The 24,618-nt window shown below is 38.6% G+C and overlaps 1 protein-coding gene across 4 annotated transcripts; it reads right to left on the reverse strand.

Moving 5' to 3' along the window:
• Nucleotides 1-3,028: 3,028 nt before the first annotated feature.
• Nucleotides 3,029-22,019, reverse strand: LOC128450817 (calpain-1 catalytic subunit). 4 transcript variants are annotated; one of them, XM_053434508.1, is made up of 22 exons: nt 21,944-22,019; nt 13,504-13,758; nt 12,985-13,054; nt 11,882-12,000; nt 11,654-11,787; nt 11,373-11,547; nt 10,539-10,613; nt 10,355-10,440; nt 9,724-9,798; nt 9,318-9,478; nt 8,723-8,889; nt 8,451-8,462; nt 8,150-8,358; nt 7,241-7,286; nt 7,012-7,080; nt 6,870-6,927; nt 6,697-6,758; nt 6,495-6,563; nt 6,271-6,349; nt 4,970-5,086; nt 4,485-4,537; nt 3,029-4,296 (listed from the first exon to the last, which is right to left on the reverse strand). In XM_053434508.1, the coding sequence occupies exons 2-22, from the start codon at nt 13,738-13,740 to the stop codon at nt 4,270-4,272; spliced, it is 2,100 nt and encodes a 699-aa protein (XP_053290483.1). In that variant the 5' UTR covers nt 13,741-13,758; nt 21,944-22,019; the 3' UTR covers nt 3,029-4,269. The 4 variants fall into 4 exon arrangements, with proteins under 4 accessions (XP_053290483.1, XP_053290482.1, XP_053290484.1 ...); XM_053434507.1 differs by having other exon boundaries at nt 21,952-21,994; XM_053434509.1 differs by lacking the exon at nt 21,944-22,019 and adding an exon at nt 17,473-17,623.
• Between the last annotated feature and the right edge of the window lie 2,599 nt (nt 22,020-24,618).

The following is a 24,618-nucleotide window of genomic DNA, read 5'->3' on the forward strand; positions in this document are numbered from 1 at the left end:
AAGACGAGGAGACGGGCAGCATTATAGGCCCCTAGGTGGGGATGACGGTGCAAGATCCCATGGTGATTCATTGCAGCACACATTGTGATGTTCCCACCACGCTGGCCGGGGACCTCAACAATGGCCCGCTGGCCAATGACCTTTCTGCCCCGTCGCCTCCTCTTCACCAGGTTGAATCCCACCTCATCAATAAAGATGTACTGGTACAACACATGAGCTGTGTCATGCTCCTGCATCAGAATGAGAATGCAAGTAACAGTATGGACACAGAGGTCAACACAGTGGGCTACAGTGAGACACTGTAGAAAAGGAACAATATTGAATTACAGGTACAATACATGCATGTGTCAGTGCTGAATGTTGGTACTTACAAGCACAAACTCTAGCCGTAACTTCTTCATGCCTGTGTTCCGTTCAAATGGGACCCTGTACACTTGTTTCATCCACATGGCATTCCTATGAAGAATACGGTCCAATGTAGAGAGGCTGACGGTCTGGACGTTTCTAAATGTAGCATGGTCAGCCAGGATCCTAGTTTTTATTTGTCTAAATGTGATAGAGTTGTTCTCACGAACCATATCTACAGTTTCAGTCTCCTGTTCGGCTGTGTAAATGCGGTGAAATTGCTCAACAGACCTGAATGTTTAGAGTTTTGAGTATTTGTGTATTGTAGGTTGATGCTTTGAGATTTTACTTGAGAAGTGTGTGCAACAACTGAACATTGTGTTTAGTGTTTTGACAACAAGGTGATGTGTAATTGACATCAGAGTGTTAAGAATGAAAGTCAGAGTCTAATGCAGATAAGGGAGTGTGAAGTAGTGCCAAATTGGGTCGAGCGATTGGTACATGAAGTGAAGGTTGTGCAAATTGTGCCGAATTTTCGCTTTTTGTGTGTTAACAACTGAGAAAAACTGTATTATAATTTCAACTGTATTGCTATTCTTAAAATTAATAAATGTATACAAGTAATCTGTTGCTTGTATTTCTCTCTTGAAGCAGATTTGAAAGAAATTCAACATAATATGTTCTGATGTTTTCCTACCTCAATAAAATCCTTTACTGCACTTTTTACAGTTTTTCTCAGTTGTTAACACACAAAAAGCGAAAATTCGGCACATTTTGCGCAACCATCACTTCATGTACCAATCCCTCGCCCCAATTTGGCACTACTTCACACTCCCTTATCTGCATTAGACTCTGACTTTCCTTGTTTACACTCTGTTGTCAATTACACATCACCTTGTTGTCAAAACACTACACACAATGTTCAGTTGTTGCACACACTTCTCAAGTAAAATCTCAAAGCATCAACCTACAACACACAAATACTCAAATCTCTAAACATTCAGGTCTGTTGAGCAATTTCCCCTCATTTACACAGCCGAACAGGACACTGACATTGTAGATATGGTTCGTGAGAACAACTCTATCACACTCAGACAAATAAAAACTAGGATCCTGGCTGACCATGCTACATTTACAAAACGTCCAGACCGTCATTGGACTGTATTCTTCATAGGAATGCCATGCTGATGAAACAAGTGTTTAGGGTCCCATTCGAACGGAACACAGCCATCAAGGAGTTATGGTGAGAGTTTGTGCTTGTAAGTACCAACATTCAGCACTGACACATGCATGTATTGTACCTGTAATCCAATATTGTTCCTTTTCTACAGTGTCTCACTGTAGCCCACTGTGTTGACCTCTCTGTGTCCATACTGTAACTTGCATTCTCATGCTGATCCAGGAGCATGACACAGCTCATGTGTTGTACCAGTACATCTTTATTGATGAGGTGGGATTCAACCTGGTGAAGAGGAGGTGACGGGGCAGAAATGTCATTGGCCAGCATCACAATGTGTGCTGCAATGAATCACCATGGGATCTTGCACCGTCATGCCCACCTAGGGGCCTATAACGCTGCCCGTCTCCTCGTCTTCCTGGATGGCCTGCATGACCTGCTGGTACCACCTGACCAGACAGATGACCCACAGTGGATCAATCAAGTTGTCATCCGGGACAATGTGAGCTTTCAAGTGCGGGAGTGGTTCCAGGACCACCCACATTTTTCCATTCTATACCTTCAACCTTATTCTCCTTTCCTGAATCCCATTGAGGAATTATTTTCAGTTTGGAGGTGGAAGGTATATGAACGGAACCCACAGGACCGGTTCCCACTGCTCCAGGCCATGGAGGAGGCTTGTGGCGACGTGAGTGTCGAGGCCTGTCAGCGTTTTGTGCGTGAGGTTTTTAGTTTTCTGTGTGCAGTTTTGAGAAAGCCGTTATTGTTTTGAAAAATGTGTGTTATCGTTTGTGAAAAACTGTAATTTTTGTGAAGGGGGGGGGGTTGAGTAGGCCGGTTTACAGTTCTGTACTGTTCTCTGTGTGTACCGAAATAAACCTTTTTATGCTGCATATTTGTGTGCTCATTTATGTTTGACTATGAAAAAAGTAGGCCTACACTGAGACATTTTACAAAAGGAGAAATGGCTCATTCATTCATGTGGAGTGTTCCATTTTGATGATTGTGTTTTCAATTTTGCACTTCAGTGTGCTGTAAATGCTTGGTAGTGTGCAAGCAAATGCTTAGTTGTGTGTTCCCAATGAATGGTATGTGTGTGTCATTTGGAAATATGGCTGTGTGTACCAAATGAAAACACGAGTTCCATTTTGTGAACAGGTAAGAGATTTGATGGCAAAGAGTCATCTTGCAGAGGGAGTGTCAGGTTTAGCATTTTGTGTGTGAGGTTTTCAGTTGTCTGTGTGCAGTTTTGAAAAACGTGTGTTAACAATTGTGAAAAACTGTAATAGCATATGAAGTAACGGAGCATACACTTACAGAAAAACATCCAGATAAGTGTCTTACTTGTTTGTACAAAAAATAATAGCGTCTGCATATTGTTTTTTAAGGGACACAAATGACTGATCACAAGTCAATGCATTGTCACCAAAGTTAACTTAATCCATTCTCTTTCCAACATATCAAGATATCTGCAAGGACTTTAAAAGATAAAGAACTGTTCATACATTTACACTGAATAATATCTTTATTTTGTTAAATTCAATCAAAAAACTTGCACCCAAAAATAATAACATTGGAAAAAGAAGTACCACTGAAAACTGAAAGAGCATTACCCCACATATAAAATAATTCTACTAATATTCAATCCAAGAGACTAGTTGTAAGATTTCACAAGACTTGACATGTTGACATGTTAACTACTGTATGCTAACATTATTGCTAACAAGCTGATAATTAGCAGGTATAACATTTACCATACTCACAATCTTATTTAAGCACGCTAGCATGCTAACATTGGCTAATTCCCCCTGTGTCGCAAACATATTACTTAATAGTATTCATGAAATTACACTGTTTACATGGACACCAATGTTCCACCTGTTGACCTTCATATAGAATAAGACATCATTTTGATATAATGTTTACATGAGTTGCTCATAGAATTCTATTCCTGTTTACATTTCACAGAGCAGTCTGGTTAGGACTCATTACTATGTCCACTAAACCATTATGTCCAATGTCAATCCAACAGATTTAAAACCCCAACTTGTAATAGCATCTTGTTTACACCCGTGCAAATGTCATCAAGCAGTTGGTTACTGCCGTATGCCGATGTCAGAAAATACACTGATAACTCCAACAGGACCTTTTAATGTTATTAAGACCTATACATGTTGTCATAATCTGATTTAGCTTGGAATACTCCACATTTCTTGATTTGAATATTGCTTATTCTGAGTAGGACCTATTCAGGTTAAAGTAATCAATAAATTATCTTTATATGACATTGTCTTATTCTAGTTTCTTGATCGGATTAATATTGAAATGTTGCTGTCCATGTAAACATTCACTGTTAACAACATAATAATCATATAGAGACAAAGGTGGAAGATTAGAGAAGTGATATGGCTTCATGGGTAACAGTGATACATGCACACGTTGTACATTAGTACATTGACTAGGGTTGTAGCCATGATGCACGCAGTGAATGATTTGACCTTTTAGTTGCCAGTTTTCAGTGTAGCATTTGTAAAAAAAAAATTCAGTATCTGATAGCATAACTGTGTGTGTATCCCATTTGTTCTCCCACTCGAATTGCAATGGAGTCAAAGAAACGCCCTGTGGTTCAAAAAATAAAGAACAGCTGAATTGAAAAAGAAATTACTTTGTTTGTTCTTTTATTCTATTTGCACATCGTCTGCTGCAGTTGTTCCAAATGAGTCCTGCAGCTCATCTTCTCTGTCAGTTTAAGTGTACATGGAAAGGTACATCCACTGTAAATAAACAAAAGATAGATTATTTATTTGCTTCTGCATTTCTGCTAGATGCTCAAAATTCATCAAAACAAAGTCGATTACCAATAAGACATTTTCAAATCAACACCTGTGCAGGTTATGAAAAGATAAAACCATTTTGAGATACTCTCAAAAAATAAGTAAGAATTCTGTAGAGCTTGTGTTACCTCTGATTCACGAAGACTCATGGCCGATCCATCAGACAGCTGCTTGAAGATTTCTATTGAGAAAAAGCAACGTATTATTACTTCAGGTTTCCCATGATATAATCATAGCCATTAAAATGCAATGGACAACGGTACAGAGCAGCTCTGGCTTGCTCAAACACTACAATTTCTCCAAATGGTAATAAGTGAAAGGACTTAATGGACTGCTGACAAGTAGTTGATAAAGTGGCTTAGGGGAAGGGGGGAAGGACGAGGGGGACTGGGGGGGTCAACGTGGTTGGAAAAGATGGAGAGGATTCTTTGGGGGGTTGGAAAATGGGGATTGTAATTTCTGTTTGGTAAAAATAGCTTTTGGCTGCAGAAATAATGGCAGAGAAGAAAGAAAGAAGAGATTAATAAGTGAGCAGGTCATCAGGGTGAAGACTTTCGCCATTTCCTTTCTCATGCTCGCATAATGGCTTTGTCGGCTGTCCAAATGCACTTACGGGACATGCATTCAAAGCGAAGAATGAGGCTGATGAAACTCTCCAGCGTCATGTGTCCAGAGGAGGCACCGTAGCGCAGAGCCATCAAATTCAGCATGTCATCGCTGACACGCTTTCCTGAACAATAGACATCAGACAAGAGTTCAGAACATATTCCATTATTTTCCTCACTGATTCATCTGCAGATTATTTGTAATAGGACTCTCATACTGTTGAATTTTGTTGCAAGGAGGCTTGAATCGAACAAAACCACGGTGAAAGGGAGAATGTTCAAAAATTGGCCAATATTTGAATTCATAAATAAAAATATCGGAGGCAGCATATTGCCAAAAAGCGAAGTTCTCCACTCGGTTTAACAGGATAATTCAGTATCTCAATATTTGCAGCAATGGAGTCCAATTCAATACGAATGTGCTTGGCATAAATTCAAAGCATGTTTGTATGTGTTGCTGACCGTATAGTTAAGTGATGACTGAATTAATGAATTAATTAAAAAAGTAATTTGACAAATAAAAAACAAATTAAAAACACTATATTTGAAAAGCACATCAAATGTAGCTCAAACGTTTTACAAAAAATGTATTATATGGGCAAAACATGCCCTGACCAGCAGGATCCCTCTTCAGTTCTTCCCTATTTACTGTCCTCATTCCCCTTTTGTCTGCTGCTGAATTTCCTGTTTCTCCATTGTCTCTACCTATTAAAGACACAAAGATCCCCAAAAATGACCTATTAAGAAATAACTAACCATTGTAGATACTGGTTATTTTTTTAGGGATGCTAGGGGGCAGATCTTGAGTCAATCCCAGCTGACATCTGGCGAGAGGCCAGGTACGCTCTTGACAAGTCGCCAGTGTATCACAGGGACTAACCACTATTTACTCTCACGGTTAATTTAGAGTCTCCATCAACCTATCCCCAATCTGGACATAAAGACCACGGCAAAACCGGGATCTGAGCCAAGAACCTTCTTGCTTTGAGACGACAGAGCAACCTATTAAACCACTGTGACAACAATGTGACACTAGATGGAAAAAACAAGTTGAAGTGTACTGCTTGGTGGAAAACAGTGAAACCCCTTTCACATGTCACAGTCTGACTTCCCATTGAGTACTTTGTCAACATCTGGTGGATACCTTATTTATATGGCACCTGGTTTCCTAGCATTAATTTGTGTTAAAAATTGTTTGGGTATTTTCTGTCTTTGTACACAGTTCATTTGTTTTTAAACAAGGGGAATTTCTCCCACAAGGCAGTGACGTCTGCCCACATGAGACAAAAATAACAAGTTTATCATCCACCTGAGGCCATGACAGCATTCCTGAGCTCATTCAGAGACAGTGTTCCTGTAAGTGAAACGTCTTTTTGGGTGAAGATGTCCTGTGTAAAAAAAACAGTTTTGTTAAATCATGAGGTTATCAGGTAGATCACACAATGTTCAGGATATAAAGCAAGATGTATCATAACTGTTCATTAGAGTAGTGATGTAATAAGTATGATGTAACTAGTCGTTGGGTCCTTTTACCTTGTAAACGATGACCTTCTTCCACAGACGAAGGAATTCCTCGCCATTCAGTTTGCCCGTAATAGACGTCTTTAACCCAACATTAAGGTATTAAGTCAGAATGCTGTCTCATGTGTCCACCTGACTTTTAAATCTTTTCCTGACTGTTAAACGAACAAAAGGGCAGACAGATCTAGTGTAGCATAAACATCACGTAGGATACATCCATCAGAGAAATCATGCTGCGACAGGCATCGATGCTGAAGCCTCCAGATTTCAAATCTCCTGAAAAAAAAAAAAAAGATAGCAAGAGTTTCAGTTCGGCCTAAACTCAGCAACTAAGCAATGCAACAAAAGATTATTACATTCGAATATTTTTAGTCAAAGTTTTCAAACCTTTCAAGATTCGGTCATTTAGAATCGTCTGGAGCATCTCAGCATCCACTTCTTCATACTGGAAAAGAAATCAAGTTCTTTGAAAGAAAGCAAATACAATTTCTCACTATGTTTTGCTATTGCCTAAAGACACATAAACTACCTTGTCAGAGTATTGACGGAATAATTGTCTCTTATTTTGGTCATCCACTCCATTTTTGTCTGGTGTTTTCTGAAAAAGATGCAGTGTTCAGTTCAAGCTGAGCTGAGATAATACATATATATATATACATGTGTCATATATGATCAATGCAATCAGTAAAGAACATGGATCAAAGCACAAACACCAAAATTATATTAACACAGACGTTCAATTAAAAAATCTTGTGCACCTCTTCTGTTCCGTTGTGTTCGTGGTTATGGCCTCCAGAATCCTCACTGAGAGGAAGAACATAAGTCGTCAGTACTCTTGGTCATTGCAGGGAATTATCACATACGCTACTTAAAACTTGAGATTTAGTAATTAATAACTACAGACATTCACACGAGAAAAATAAAGATGTTATTTTTTTCAAGAACCTGTGTAGAATGGTCCTGTTTAAGAGAGGATTTTTAGAATTTATTTCTCAATTGAGTGAAATACATTTCTACATTACACAACAGTTACTTATGCCAGCAAAGCCATTTTCAGACATGAAACCTTGAGAATGTCTGTAAAATAGCGTCCAGACTTTCTCCAGATGTTACCTTTCACACGAGGAACGTAGCAGCTGTTCAACTGTTCAACTGTTCTCTCATTGGCTTATTCAGACATTCTCCAGAGTTCTAACTATATATCTTAATTCATATTTGACCAGTATCCTTTGAGACCAATGACTTTATTCACCTTATCACTGGAGAAGAGTTTTAGGTAGCCTCAGCAAGACAGGACACACATGCTACTCTTGTAGAATTGCTAATAGACCAGCAGATGTCATTCTGGTTGTGCTGGGAAGATGAATCATTGCTTTTATTATTAATTTTTTTATTTTAAGCAGCTGGCAGGTTAAACACCCCAGAACATTCAGAGATTCTCAATTTTTTTTGCAAGCAGCATAATATTAGACAATAGAAGGAGCAGACATTAGATTGAACGTTGACATCAGTGTGGTCTTTGCATGTACAGTGTTCAACCTGTTCATGGACTTACTTATATGCACATGCCATTGTAATGTCATGTAGGATATGCTATGTGGCATATACAGATAAACTGTACATCTACAACACCTTGAAAGCTAATGAGGGAGATCTTAGTGACTTACTGCACTTCGGTCTCGGCCTTGGACAGGATGGTCAGGATGAAGGAGGCCGTCTCATTGGGTTGGTAGGTGGACGGCACAATCAGGTATTCACCAGGCTTCAACATGACGAACTCCGTCACCTCACGTGCGTTCAAATAGGTTTTAGTTTGGGCCACAACTTTGTTTCTGCCGAAGAAAGAGGCTGGGAACCTCCCTTGGTGTGCCTGGTACTGTAATGCCAATAATAAGCAGATGTTTAATTTCTATGCAGCTCAGCTCAATCTCCAGTATGGACGGGCAATGTGTGAGAAATTTTACTTACCTCTTTGGTCAACTTGGATGAGGCCAGAGGAAAATGAAGTTTGTGTTGGGGATAAAAATCATTTGACATTATGAAGTAAATAAAATAAAGATAATGCACTACATGGAATTTAATTTCCCACTGGTACGTTAACATGATGACATGTAATGGCTGAACCCACAGAACGATTAAATGTTTATCTTTACGTCACTATTTTCAACTTAGTTCAATGCATGAACTATTTCAAGTTTAATCCAAATGTAACGGAAACCAAGAAAAAAAACTAAACTTACCTCAAATACGTTGAGTCCAATGTGGAGATTTTCGACCAGGCGTCTGTTCCTTTTGTCGGGCATTTGCATGAGAGACATCAGAAAGTTTTTTTCCCCCTGGTTCTCTGAACACTCACTGAATAATTTGCCGACCTTGATCCGATACTGTGGATTGGTTGAGAATTTTTCTGGAAGATTGAAGGAGAAGGAAACCTCAAATACAAACTTACTGCAGCCAGTTCATCCATGATTGCAAAATTCAAAGTTTTGTGTATGTGGAGTCTGGTGTGCGCCAAAGAAATAATTATAGACTTTAGATTTTGATTATCATTTGTTAATAATTTCTTTCTACATTTTGAAAGGTGATTATAAATTCATTAAATAAATTGGAATGTGATCTTTTAACTGACAAATGATTAGAACCGGCTCTATTTTTCAGGCTTGTTGCTGTTATAGTGTTCCATCTCACATTTGTCTCTGGTTTTACTATTCACAGTTTCCATTTGGAGTTATGTTTGCCTCTTTTAGAAAGTACAGAGCAGAAAAGTGAAACTGCCTCTGTATCTCTGCAAAAGGCAAAAACAGTTTAACTTATTTACAGATATTTGGAAAGTACCAAAGTTCTGCATGCATCCTCCAGCCGTGGTTCCTGCAACCCATCTGCCCTCATAGAATGACGACTTCCAATGGCACGAGGAGCTTCCATCAAGGAAGTCTGGACACAGGCAGCAGATGTCAAGATCATCGTAGAACTCACAGAAGTCTTCCAGTCTCATCCTGTCCAAATCAGAAATGAATTTAGTTGATTATTATCATTGAATTATAAGTATGATAGAATTATTATTTAATAACACTTTGATCCACAAGAGACAAAAAAAATTATTCTGCGTCAGTCACTTGGCTGTCACTTGAGCTTGATCCAAAAATATAATGTAACAAAAGGTGTGTTACCATTTTTGGTATCATTTTTAGCAATTTTAACAATTAAATTAAATTTTGATTAGAACATACATCACACTTACCAAAACTCTCCATCATCTTTCACTGAAAGGCACATTTCACGATCCTGAAGACTCACAGTTTGCCACAAATGCGAACTTTAGCGACAGTTTGACAATAAGAGAGAAGGAAAGAAACCGTTATGAATTTTATAAAAAGATGCATACACACACCGACACGTGTCTCTCTATAGTTGTGAGGACACTCATTGACATAATGCTTTCCCTAGCCCCTTAACCCAACTCTCACATCAAAACTAAATACCTAAGCCTAAACATAAAACCAAGTCTTAACCTTCAAAAGCCAATATAATTTGTGAGGACCAGCCAAAATGTCCTCACACTGTCAAAATGTCCTCACAATGATGGTATAGAACCAACGATTACCCTCATAACATATATGAATGTATTGACATAGATTAACATATAAATATAAATACATATAAAATACAACTGCCTCCAAGGTATTAAAGCTAATTAAAGATACTAATAGAAAGGTGTCTTGTCTCTTGTTTCAGATATCCTCAATCCCTTCATATGTGACTTACAAAAAAAGGTGACAGTGAAAACATCAGAAACATGTTTTTTGGTGAGGATAAAATAACTACTATCTTTATAAATCTTCATAAAACATTTGCTGGGTAGTCATTCTTACTTATCGCTCCACTGTCCGTTCCACTCTGTTTGGCCCCAGGGGTTCCACAAACGCACCAGGTTAACGAGTTTCCCTCGGCTCATAAACTGACGAGAAATGAGCAGCAGACCAAAAATCAGGGATATTTATACAAACACAGAATTCTGTATGCTGCCATGCCTTCACTGCAAATATGACTAGTTACCTGTTTCACACCAGTGACAGCATAGGCATGGCCTTGGACCAATCCATTTGGCAGCACATTGTTGGCAGATGTCTTCTACAAGATAGATGTATACAGTATAGAGAGATGTCACTGAAATGGCATTGATAGACTCAACATATCCTGAAGGTACAGTTCTGAAATTTATGAGCAAACACCATGTAGTAAAAACTTAATTGCACTTGTCAAATAACATTAGACTTGAACTAAATTAACCTGGTAACAAACACAGCAAGTTAAATGCAGAAGCCTGAAAATAATGTACTCAAAATCTAAAGGGAAAAAGCTAATTTGATGACATCAATAAGAACATTATGTGAACTCTCGATGTGACAGCTGAATTGACTTGAATAAATGCTTTCATGCATTATTGGACCCATTCAAAACCCTGACCCCACCCTCTCGCTCGACCAAATACTTTAACTACAGCTTAGAGCACTTCATCTTTTCCTTCAGGCATAGGCTGTTAGTCAAATGCCAAAGGTAATTACATACAGTTGAACTGTTATTATGCCCTACAGATCATTTTCTGAGTTACTGAGCCTTGGGAGCCACTGCTGGCCTTTTACGTTGGGGTAGATTATACTGGAATCTGAAGTGCATATAAGGGATCGATCAAACTGTATGTGAAGTCAAACTACTGTATAATGAATTTAGCTTCCTGCTATGAAAAGATAAAATGCTGGAAGCTAGACAGGTCTATTCATTTTTCCATCTTAGATACTGCTCGAGGACAACCTTAGATTATCTAAGCCTTGAGATGCTTTGATGTTATGCTGTCAACTCTGTGGTTTTGTGTTGTAAATAAATGCTTACCCCCTGAGGAGTCCCACAGCCCATCAGGGAATTATTTTGTCCAGCTCTTGTCATCAGCTCCCATAGGTCCGGAGGAGGTTCTGTGAGGTTGATGCACATGTGGACACCACCAGTGAAGTCCACCAAAGCCTCAGCAGGAGTTCCAGCATTCATGTCTGCGTATGAACCACACACCCTGACAGCAGGTGTTAAATTACTTTCAAAGACTTTAAGAAAGTAAGCTCAATATCACTTTGAGACTATGAGGACTGTGTGATTGAGAAATGCATTGTTTTTCATACTTGGCATAGGCTTTCTCCAGCAAAGCAGGCCAGAACTCAGTCGGAGTTTTGGATTGGACGAAGATTAATCTGCCATCGACTGTTGGTAGCTTGTCATCAATGATAACATCCATCCATTTCCCAAACCTCCAAAACTGAATAGTTGACAATATGAAGAGGGTTATAGCAAAAGGAGATGTATATAATTGATCAAAACCTATTTTTTTGGATGATGTTGGCAATATTTACCCTGAAGTGGAACAGCCCGCAGTAGTCCTCATTAAAACTTTGTTCAAGAGGAACAACTTGCTTTAATATTGAATCCTGGAATGTAAGAGCTCCGATAGATGCAAGGAACCAGCAGTTTCCTAAGTAAAATAGAACCGTTGAGTTGTCAGGACAGTATGTTAAGCAGACAAGACAGTAATATTTGTTTAATCAGGTTTACATCTAAGAAACATTCAAGTATGCTAACACAGCCAAGAGGCAGAATACACTTTGGTACAGTGGTTAGTGTAGGTTCTTACTGTCCCATGAACACAGATGAGGTTAGGTTGGAAAAAACATGGATTTCTTCTCAGTATCATTACACTGATACACTAGCATTACTTTTTCTGAACATTCTAAACCACATGCTGGAATTCAGACTGCTGTGCATAACCACCATTATCTTTCAGACTCGACTTGTTACCTTTTGATCTCGAGGTACCATGATTCATTGAGCTTTCATTAAATAAAAATTCCCTACTTAAATAAGTACATTATAAGTTAAATACATTGTAAGAAAGACATTTTTATGTCGCTCTGAGTCCGTTCCACAGAGATAGAGAACAAGTAGCAACTATTAAATCTTGAAAAGATTGTTGAAGGAGAGGCTTGAGGATTTTCGATTTGTTTTCTTCCAAACTTTTGAAGGGCTCTGCTCTGCGACATATGTGTCACACATGCAAAAAAAATGTGCAATGGAAACAATTACCGCTGTTGCACCTGTGCGATAAAATTGTGTGTGTGTGCAATTTACAAGAGTTTGTGTACTTGCTTGTAAGGAAGTTGACTTGATGACACATCACTATTTTTCGTGCGATTTAAATTACAATTACTTGGCTACAATGCAACAAGTCATTGCTTGTCACATGCAGTACCTGTACAAGTGCGCTGTAACTGTTTTCAGATACCGATAACAGCACAACCCCTTGCCGGTGACAACATGGGTGAACATGTTTGAAACTGAACTACATTGGGCTTGTTTGGGCTCATAGTGCTGTTTTCTACAATTTCCTGAGGATGCAGTTGTGCCACTTGGCTGTGTGGGCATCTCTTAATGACACTGCTGTAGAACCAAAGTTTCCTACCAATCAGGCCTTGACCAAAGTCAAATCTGGAGACCCCATCGACAACAAAAGATGGATTGGAAATTATATTCTGAAACAGAGGAATTATTTACATGTTATTGTTGAAGCTTTTAATATATCAGCTGTGAGAAAATAATATTGCAATAAAATATTACTATAGTTCATACTAATATTGTTTTGCAATATTATTTTTGTCAGGTCGGTCATTCAGCTGGCATCAAGTGACATAGTAAAACACTTAACAGGAGAGAGACCAGGAGGTGACAGACCAAAGCAGGTCACAATAATTTGTAACTACAGTATGTTGGCCTGTTATTGCTGTGTCAGTAACGTGCCATGACAAAATATATGATCACTAAAGTGTTAGTGTTATCTTGTTTTTTGCCACTCACTTATGGAGTTAAATAAACACAAACAGACAGTCACTTGAGTTTGCCTTTTTAACGACATGTTCATTTAACCATAAACTTAGATAACTGTTATGCTTAATCCCATCTTTTCAGCTACCACACAACTCACCGCTGGTCTCAGCCACACCACACGGTCCAGGTCAGAAGGTGTCAGTAACCCTTCGCCGATGGTGTTACTGTCAGGGGGGAACATCTCATCAATGTACCTTACTCGTCGGCTGAGGCAGTACTGTTTCATCTGCTCGTAGTCTTGGTTGAGGAAGCTAATGGGGTTGGTGATGGTCCCGCGGCCACTTTTCTGATGCCGGGCATTGATGATGTTCATACACACACCAGAGGTAGGCATTGCTGCAGTGGTTGAGCTCTGTTCAGAAAAAAATAAGATAAAATATCATCTTGGCATAAAACAAACTTTACACAAAGAAGCTTTATCTTATCACCTCTATGCAAATATAATTACAACAGCGATCTCTGATACTGATACAAATAATTGTAATTACCAAATCAGAGGTTGTTCTTGGGTTGGCGAAGCCAAGTGTTCGGTTTAGGAGCAGGAAGGTAACTCCTGACTAGTTTGTCCTTGGTAGTTGAGGCCCTTCTGAAACTGACCCCTGGGGTTCAGTGAATACCTCCCGTAATGAATGATTGCGCTCAATGATGTCCCAATTTTTCTTTATGATATGTTTCATCTGGATAGCTTATAAGGTGTAACAAAGTAAGTAGTAACCCTTTAGATTAGCGGTCACTAACAGGCCGACCGCGGTCCAAGTCCGGACCCAGATGCCCTCTCGTACGGACCCGTACCTACAGCCAAAACCGAAGGTTCTGTTTTTAAAACCTGACAGGGCACTTCTATTTGTTACCGGCGCAGTTTTTGTAGTCTTTACGGTAGTTGTTTATCGGATAAGGAAACGCACAGACCAATTGCATGCAAGGTTAACCCATCCCACGTGATACTACTAAGCCAATCAAGTCTGTGCATTCCAGGTGGGTAACATTGCGACTCTACAATGCACGCAGATGAGAGAGCTAGAGGCAAATTAATCCCACGGGATTAATAAAGTATCCATCTATCTATCTATCTAAGTTACAAATGAAAAGACGCTAGAAAGAAAAAGAAAGACAGCGATACAGGTAGAGAAAACAAAGGGAGAGAGACAGACGACTGAGCCGGAGAAAATTGAGAAATAAGAGGGGAAGAAAATGATTCTAAAACTGTTCAATTGTTAAAATGTGTTGAGATTTATTATCTGTAAAATTGGTTGAGACTTTTGAGTCAAGATGTAAAACAGAAACATTTTTATCATAGCTTTTGCTCCCTTTATTTTTCTGAAGTTAAGCCCTTTATGTGAAAAATGTTCACATTTTATTTATTTTCTCTCATTATGAAATGCAACCCTACTTTATTTAGTTAATGAGAGAACAATATACATATCTGCAATCATACATATACGTTCATTTCTATGTTATGTGACAATAAATATTGTCCAAACGTTTTTGAAACGTACTGAATTCATTTAATTTGACAGTCAGGTATTTAGTACATGCAGATGTTGATACAACTACTTGGCTACTTAAATATATATCACACTAAATAGTTAGATATTATGATCTTCTGGAGCTTTGCTTCAGTCTCCAACTGGATCTATTTAAATTTGAGTTGAATACCCCTGCTTTAGATAATACCCTTAGACGTCTTAAGTGTTCCTCAAACTAAAGTGGAAAGCAATGCATTTAGATTTATAACATTTGCCCATCTTTGTGATTAGATGAATCTTGGTAGTAACAGATGCATTTCTCAGCCTTTGCATGCCCCATAGTCCAGAAAACATAATATAGAAAAATACAGGCAACAGATTAATTTTCCTTTTTCATAATAATAAATTGTGAAGAGAAGTTAAAGAGCAAAGCTATCTACTGTTGTGATCACCTCACTTTTTTTCAGTATAGGTTGTTATTTAGGATTGCAGTAGAAATAAGTTATTTTCAATGTCTCCTGTGTAGCAACAATTGTTCAATAGCGAAACTCAGAATGATAACACCACAAGCTATGTTAGAGACATTGAAATTGGCTTCTTACCTCAGCATCCACACAGAGAAATTGTTCGGGTGGATGAAAACATATGAGAGAGGAAGCTCTCATTCTAAAAACACGTGCAAACGCTTGAGGCCACCCATCTCAGTGTACAATTACATCTACCTGCATTTTTACCTGGAGTGCAGACATGTATTGACAGATCAGACAGATACAGAGATAGGTTAAGTTGATGATTGCTATTTAAACAGTCTTCTTAATGTGTTGTAGGAAGAGATGTGTCTTTAGTCTGCGGCGGATGATGTGTACATTTTCTGCTGTCCTGATGTCTATGGGGAGCTAATTCCACCACTTAGGAGCCGGGACAGCTAAACAGTTGTAAATCTGTTGAGGGGTTAGCTCACAGTGAGGGAGCAACAAGCCGATTGGCAGATGCAGAGCGGAGTGAACGGGCTGGGGTGTAAGGTTTAAACATGTCCTGGATGTAGACTGGACCCGCTCTGTTTGCAGCACGGTGCGAGCAGCCACTGGTAACCAGTGAAGGAAGCAGAGGAGCGAAGTAGTGTGAGTGAATTCCGGTAGGTTTAAGACCAGTCGAGCTGCTGCATTCTGGATAAGCTGCAGAGTCCGGATGGCTGGTTCTGGTTAGAAATGAAGTGACATTTTTTTTACTCTGTTTTCTTTCATAAACAACTCGAAACAAGGTCATTTACACCGTATTTTAGGCCTAAGTGTCCACTGGAAGTAGACTAAGCTAGCAAACGTGGCCACACAATTGTGTGTTCGAGGGTCTGTGAATGCATCTTGTAGGAAGATATCAGAGATTGGTTGAACACATTGGCAAATTAATTTGAATGTCACGGCTTGCGGACAGTTGGGTGACACCACAGGAGCAGTATGGAGGCATGTTAATTATATAGTATCGTTTTTTTCTGTTGTTTTATTTTACGTCTAAGTGTATGAATCCATTAACTTTAATTTTGTATTGGATTCTGGTGCCATAAAGTTTACCCCTGAAACTCCAGAGGTGTTTTGTTGACTTAAACAAATCACCCACACCTCCATTGGCATAGTGGTGAGTTTATAATGAGTGCATTTTCATTTTTCGGGGAACTATCCCTTTAAAGGGCCCATATGGTGTAAAATATATTCTCTGGACTTTAACTATCCGTAATTACTTTAAAGGGGTCAGTAGGGGCCCTCAAAGTATAAAAACAGTCACTTTGCAGAGAATCAGAGGAGGGGCTCAAAAGGCAGGTGAAAACAGCCTGTTCTGTCTGCAGCTCCAGAGAGACGCAAAAGAGAGGACATGGAAATACACATTGCAGCAGTTCTTTTGACTTTAAACCACTGACATATCAGCTTAGGGGTACAAATACAATTCAAATTAAATTCAAGAAAGGTGTAAAATATGGGGCCTTTAATGTCCAATCTTTTGTCGGGTTAGAAAGAGGAATCTGACACTTCCCAAGTTCCCAGAGAAAGGGCATTTTTCAACATGGTAAAGTTTTATATTGTAAAACTTAATGCCATGAACAATCTCATGAAGTGACACATTCTTTCAACAGTATCAAACATAATTATTTAACCTCTCACTGATAAACCCACTATGCTTACATGAATATTAATTTAGACTTTGTGGTGTACTTCCACAGAGATACACAATTTAATTCGTGAATAACAAAAAATAATACATAATAATAATCATAATAGGACATATGGGGCTCAAGAGAAGGATGACTTACGATTTTATCCATTCTCACCTAAGTGCTTGTTAGATCTCTATATATATATATAGTGTATGCTATAGTGCCAGCATATTATAAATGAAAGCATTAGATGAATATCAGAAATAGTCATCATAGCCTATTAGGTACTCACAACATTTCTTGTTATAACATATTAACAATCACACAATGTCACACATATTCACACAAAAACATTCATACATTATAAACTAAACATGCGAAGATCAGCTGCCTTGCTTCACTGCACTGTGCAGGATTATTGCTTGTATGCATTCCAAAATTTTGAAAGTCTTACCTGATGACCTGCTTGGTGAGAGGATGTTTCATGCAGTAAGAAGTACAGGTGGATCAGGAAGTAACAGAAGACAGGCTTCCACACTTATATAATGTCTGTAAATGCCTCAAGCTATCTCGTAAAACTTGTGGCTAGCTGTGGGACAGATTCCAAAAAAGGAGAGTTTCACTGTCAATGAGGATACAGCTGCCACATTGACAGCACTGGTTGCTCATAGTATAAATGCAGTGCACTGTTGTTTGATTAGTCACCAAGGCCAGTGCCTTGGTGGAAAAGTGATCAAAGTAATGATAATTTACAGATTCTACATAATCTATTTTTAAAAGTTATGTGCATGTGTATGTATATAGAAATAGATTATTAATGATCTATTGTACAGTCTTTGTCGTCTTTTATGTCTTTCTGTGTAAAGAGGTAATTTTGTCTAATGGTTTCAAACATAGTGACAAAAATAACAATAACAAATATGTAAAGGTTGTCAAATAATTCTTAGAGTATATAATATTAGCTTTCTAAGGTAATTTAAATATATGGATATACATTCTGATGGGCCTCAACATGAAAATCTAGATGATATATAGTTTATTATATTAATCATAGCATCACAAATCTTAGTTGCGAGTACAAAGACCACTTTATTCATATAAGTAAATGTTCCCTCTAATTACTGAGCCCTTTAATGGGATTACAGTGATTCCCTTTCTCCTTTGCAATTTTAGTCCCTTATATAACTGGGACCATCTTTCCCCGCTATTTTTACATAGTGTTTTGCTCTGTAAAGAATAAACTATAATCTGTGGTGATTGACAAATGACTCAGTACATTATAATATAAAGGAATGACGATTATAAAGGTTAAACATGCTCGTTCATGTCCCTGTACATGTTCATGTACACTTCTGAGTAAATCGGTTGAAGGGGGAGTTCCCACATTCCCTGTGAGATACCAGTTTATGCAAATCAGGGAAAGCTGCATGTGCTTGTCTTGAGTTAAAAAAACATGATGACAGGCCCCTGCACCCTGGTATTACATTTTCAGATTTGCTTGGTATAAAGAGAGAGAACACTTTCTGCACAAGGAAGCCCTTTCACTTTGTGCACAAGCAGACCATCTGTGTGTTTTACGACACACACGATTATCTCTTAGACTGTAAATTAAGTTGGACAAAGTCGATCTATCACACATCACTCAATTTGGGGTTCAGTGGCGATTGTGATGTGGAGCCATTGTAGCAAGGTCCCACAGATACTGTTGTAGAAAATTCTGTACACATTTATTCTTTGAAAGCTTATGTATTTATACTATATGTCATCAGAAACTGCAGGCGGCCTGCCCTGGGACAAGATCCAAGTTAAACAGTTCAACAGGCTAATGAGGCTATAAATCACGGTGTGACAGCTTCGATACTTCTCTTTGTAAAATAATTAACTCTAATGCATTGAACTCTGACCCTTTCCAGTGAATTATTTCGACCAACAATTGAAGACTCCAGTCACAATGGAGTTAACGTGTTGGAAAAGAAGTATACTCCTAGTATCTGGCCCAGTATTAGACTTTTATCTCAAGCAATACACCTTTTTGACCAATTATGAGTCAGTCTCAGCTGTCAATCATAACCTGCCCCCAATAGTGGTCTTCAGAAGTAGTCTTTGTGGTTATCAGTCACTAAAAGTAACTCTTACTCTCTGTTGACAACCACATACATTTCTTCGACTTCCCCTATGAAAATTTAAGTCTTTGTGAAATAAATGATTGATGCGTTGGAATACCCTAAATTTCCATCTTCTGTCCTACAAAGACAGGCTCATACGTTTGAGAACAAGCGACTTTTAAGAAAAGTTCAAAGAAATACTAATTTCGACATCGAATAGTGGAGCTTTGTACTAGAAAAAGCCCAACAAGAAAACGCCTCCGGCAGAGGATGGCTGTGGATGGATGCTTGACAGACTCTGATGACAGATGCTCAGTGACTCGAAGAAATCAAGTCCTCATTGCGTGACTCAGGTGCCTGAATGAAAACAAAACTCACATGAACTTCTTTCTCTTTCTCTGATTGGACTGGATTTTTAGCAAGGGATCTATCTCTTTCTCGAAAAGAAGAAGTGGGGAGGAAAGAGCCAGTGTGAGTGAGGGACGGGGAGAAAAGAGTGAGAGTTGGTCCAGCACTGTAGAGATGTCTGATTTAGTATGCTATCAGCAAGCGCTCAGGGGAGCGAGAGCAGAGATTACTGGAGCACAAACACACACACACACACACACACACACACACACATACACACACACACACACACACACACAAATCCACAGTCATGAGATTCTTCATAAACCAAGTGGCAAAAGTGATGTATAGATATTCATGGTCTCCAGAGGCTCAGTCCTAATCAGCGAACACATTCGTGGTCTTGGCTAATACTGGTGCCTCATTAACTTTTCATCAAGCACCATCTTTATGGTAAAATAAAGGTTGAAATAAACCTTTATATTCAATGACATCACATTTTTAACGGGTCTTTGTGCCTATTAGAGTTGTTTTGTAAGTACTGTACTCCAGTGCAAATATCGTGTACTTGTACATTACTCTTGTTTTTCAGAACAGGCACCATCACCACTTAGTTGGTTCTGTTATGACCTTGATGATTTCGTTGGCTTCCATTGGCCCAGCTCCTCTTTTACTGCTCTTAAGATGGGGATGGGGACTCTGTGTGCCGTGCTCACTGCATAGGGCTTTTCTTGTAGTTTTATTTTCACCGGTTATGTTTATCATCATGTAATGTGTTGTTAACTGAGCCAAGGTAATACTCTTCATCGTGTTTCTTCACTCACCAACCTCCTTTTGCACACTCCACATTTATTGCAAGAAGACAACGCTGCTTGGCACGTATCCTGCTGGCTGTGTGGTGTATCAATGCACTGTTGTTCGGTGCAGTAAAACCAAACCAACTGATCATGAAGCAGCAGCGCTGATCATTGAGCAACTTTGACGGGAGTGAAACTCGGATTTTTTGATGTTTCCATTGTTCTTCAACAAGGTCAATTTACTGGCTGCTTCACGTTAACGGATGGCTGGTTCTGGTTAGAAATGAAGTGACATTTTTTTTACTCTGTTTTCTTTCATAAACAACTCGAAACAAGGTCATTTACATCGTATTTTAGGCCTAAGTGTCCACTGGAAGTAGACTAAGCTAGCAAACGTGGCCACACAATTGTGTGTTCGAGGGTCTGTGAATGCATCTTGTAGGAAGATATCAGAGATTGGTTGAACACATTGGCAAATTAATTTGAATGTCACGGCTTGCGGACAGTTGGGTGACACCACAGGAGCAGTATAGAGGCATGTTAATTATATAGTATCGTTTTTTTCTGTTGTTTTATTTTACGTCTAAGTGTATGAATCCATTAACTTTAATTTTGTATTGGATTCTGGTGCCATAAAGTTTACCCCTGAAACTCCAGAGGTGTTTTGTTGACTTAAACAAATCACCCACACCTCCATTGGCATAGTGGTGAGTTTATAATGAGTGCATTTTCATTTTTCGGGGAACTATCCCTTTAAAGGGCCCATATGGTGTAAAATATATTCTCTGGACTTTAACTATCCGTAATTACTTTAAAGGGGTCAGTAGGGGCCCTCAAAGTATAAAAACAGTCACTTTGCAGAGAATCAGAGGAGGGGCTCAAAAGGCAGGTGAAAACAGCCTGTTCTGTCTGCAGCTCCAGAGAGACGCAAAAGAGAGGACATGGAAATACACATTGCAGCAGTTCTTTTGACTTTAAACCACTGACATATCAGCTTAGGGGTACAAATACAATTCAAATTAAATTCAAGAAAGGTGTAAAATATGGGGCCTTTAATGTCCAATCTTTTGTCGGGTTAGAAAGAGGAATCTGACACTTCCCAAGTTCCCAGAGAAAGGGCATTTTTCAACATGGTAAAGTTTTATATTGTAAAACTTAATGCCATGAACAATCTCATGAAGTGACACATTCTTTCAACAGTATCAAACATAATTATTTAACCTCTCACTGATAAACCCACTATGCTTACATCAATATTAATTTAGACTTTGTGGTGTACTTCCACAGAGATACACAATTTAATTTGTGAATAACAAAAAATAATACATAATAATAATCATAATAGGACATATGGGGCTCAAGAGAAGGATGACTTACGATTTTATCCATTCTCACCTAAGTGCTTGTTAGATCTCTATATATATATATAGTGTATGCTATAGTGCCAGCATATTATAAATAAAAGCATTAGATGAATATCAGAAATAGTCATCATAGCCTATTAGGTACTCACAATATTTCTTGTTATAACATATTAACAATCACACAATGTCACACATATTCACACAAAAACATTCATACATTATAAACTAAACATGCGAAGATCAGCTGCCTTGCTTCACTGCACTGTGCAGGATTATTGCTTGTATGCATTCCAAAATTTTGAAAGTCTTACCTGATTACCTGCTTGGTGAGAGGATGTGTCATGCAGTAAGAAGTACAGGTGGATCAGGAAGTAACAGAAGACAGGCTTCCACACTTATATAATGTCTGTAAATGCCTCAAGCTATCTCGTAAAACTTGTGGCTAGCTGTGGGACAGATTCCAAAAAAGGAGAGTTTCACTGTCAATGAGGATACAGCTGCCACATTGACAGCACTGGTTGCTCATAGTATAAATGCAGTGCACTGTTGTTTGATTAGTCACCAAGGCCAGTGCCTTGGTGGAAAAGTGATCATAGTAATGATAATTTACAGATTCTACATAATCTATTTTTAAAAGTTATGTGCATGTGTATGTATATAGAAATAGATTATTAATGATCTATTGTACAGTCTTTGTCGTCTTTTATGTCTTTCTGTGTAAAGAGGTAATTTTGTCTAATGGTTTCAAACATAGTGACAAAAATAACAATAACAAATATGTAAAGGTTGTCAAATAATTCTTAGAGTATATAATATTAGCTTTCTAAGGTAATTTAAATATATGGATATACATTCTGATGGGCCTCAACATGAAAATCTAGATGATATATAGTTTATTATATTAATCATAGCATCACAAATCTTAGTTGCGAGTACAAAGACCACTTTATTCATATAAGTAAATGTTCCCTCTAATTACTGAGCCCTTTAATGGGATTACAGTGACTCCCTTTCTCCTTTGCAATTTTAGTCCCTTATATAACTGGGACCATCTTTCCCCGCTATTTTTACATAGTGTTTTGTTCTGTAAAGAATAAACTATAATCTGTGGTGATTGACAAATGACTCAGTACATTATAATATAAAGGAATGACGATTATAAAGGTTAAACATGCTCGTTCATGTCCCTGTACATGTTCATGTACACTTCTGAGTAAATCGGTTGAAGGGGGAGTTCCCACATTCCCTGTGAGATACCAGTTTATGCAAATCAGGGAAAGCTGCATGTGCTTGTCTTGAGTTAAAAAAACATGATGACAGGCCCCTGCACCCTGGTATTACATTTTCAGATTTGCTTGGTATAAAGAGAGAGAACACTTTCTGCACAAGGAAGCCCTTTCACTTTGTGCACAAGCAGACCATCTGTGTGTTTTACGACACACACGATTATCTCTTACACTGTAAATTAAGTTGGACAAAGTCGATCTATCACACATCACTCAATTTGGGATTCAGTGGCGATTGTGATGTGGAGCCATTGTAGCAAGGTCCCACAGATACTGTTGTAGAAAATTCTGTACACATTTATTCTTTGAAAGCTTATGTATTTATACTTTATGTCATCAGAAACTGCAGGCGGCCTGCCCTGGGACAAGATCCAAGTTAAACAGTTCAACAGGCTAATGAGGCTATAAATCACGGTGTGACAGCTTCGATACTTCTCTTTGTAAAATAATTAACTCTAATGCATTGAACTCTGACCCTTTCCAGTGAATTATTTTGACCAACAATGGAAGACTCCAGTCACAATGGAGTTAACGTGTTGGAAAAGAAGTATACTCCTAGTATCTGGCCCAGTATTAGACTTTTATCTCAAGCAATACACCTTTTTGACCAATTATGAGTCAGTCTCAGCTGTCAATCATAACCTGCCCCCAATAGTGATCTTCAGAAGTAGTCTTTGTGGTTATCAGTCACTAAAAGTAACTCTTACTCTCTTTTGACAACCACATACATTTCTTCGACTTCCCCTATGAAAATTTAAGTCTTTGTGAAATAAATGATTGATGCGTTGGAATACCCTAAATTTCCATCTTCTGTCCTACAAAGACAGGCTCATACGTTTGAGAACAAGCGACTTTTAAGAAAAGTTCAAAGAAATACTAATTTCGACATCGAATAGTGGAGCTTTGTACTAGAAAAAGCCCAACAAGAAAACGCCTCCGGCAGAGGATGGCTGTGGATGGATGCTTGACAGACTCTGATGACAGATGCTCAGTGACTCGAAGAAATCAAGTCCTCATTGCGTGACTCAGGTGCCTGAATGAAAACAAAACTCACATGAACTTCTTTCTCTTTCTCTGATTGGACTGGATTTTTAGCAAGGGATCTATCTCTTTCTCAAAAAGAAGAAGTGGGGAGGAAAGAGCCAGTGTGAGTGAGGGACGGGGAGAAAAGAGTGAGAGTTGGTCCAGCACTGTAGAGATGTCTGATTTAGTATGCTATCAGCAAGCGCTCAGGGGAGCGAGAGCAGAGATTACTGGAGCACAAACACACACACACACACACACACACACACACACACACACACACACACACACATACACACACACACACACACACACAAATCCACAGTCATGAGATTCTTCATAAACCAAGTGGCAAAAGTGATGTATAGATATTCATGGTCTCCAGAGGCTCAGTCCTAATCAGCGAACACATTCGTGGTCTTGGCTAATACTGGTGCCTCATTAACTTTTCATCAAGCACCATCTTTATGGTAAAATAAAGGTTGAAATAAACCTTTATATTCAATGACATCACATTTTTAACGGGTCTTTGTGCCTATTAGAGTTGTTTTGTAAGTACTGTACTCCAGTGCAAATATCGTGTACTTGTACATTACTCTTGTTTTTCGGAACAGGCACCATCACCACTTAGTTGGTTCTGTTATGACCTTGATGATTTCGTTGGCTTCCATCAGCCC

This window comes from Pleuronectes platessa, chromosome 11, assembly GCF_947347685.1.
Source record: "Pleuronectes platessa chromosome 11, fPlePla1.1, whole genome shotgun sequence".
Lineage (NCBI taxonomy): Eukaryota > Metazoa > Chordata > Actinopteri > Pleuronectiformes > Pleuronectidae > Pleuronectes > Pleuronectes platessa.

Coding starts and splice junctions, on each gene's coding strand:
- LOC128450817 (XM_053434506.1), bottom strand. CDS start 15,537: ATGAGAGCTTCCTCTCTCATATGTTTTCATCCACCCGAACAATTTCTC. Junction 11,548..11,653: donor CTGGAGAAAGCCTATGCCAA/GTATGAAAAACA, acceptor ACCTGCTGTCAG/GGTGTGTGGTTCATACGCAG. Junction 6,350..6,494: donor AGAAGGTCATCGTTTACAAG/GTAAAAGGACCC, acceptor TTTTTTACACAG/GACATCTTCACCCAAAAAGA.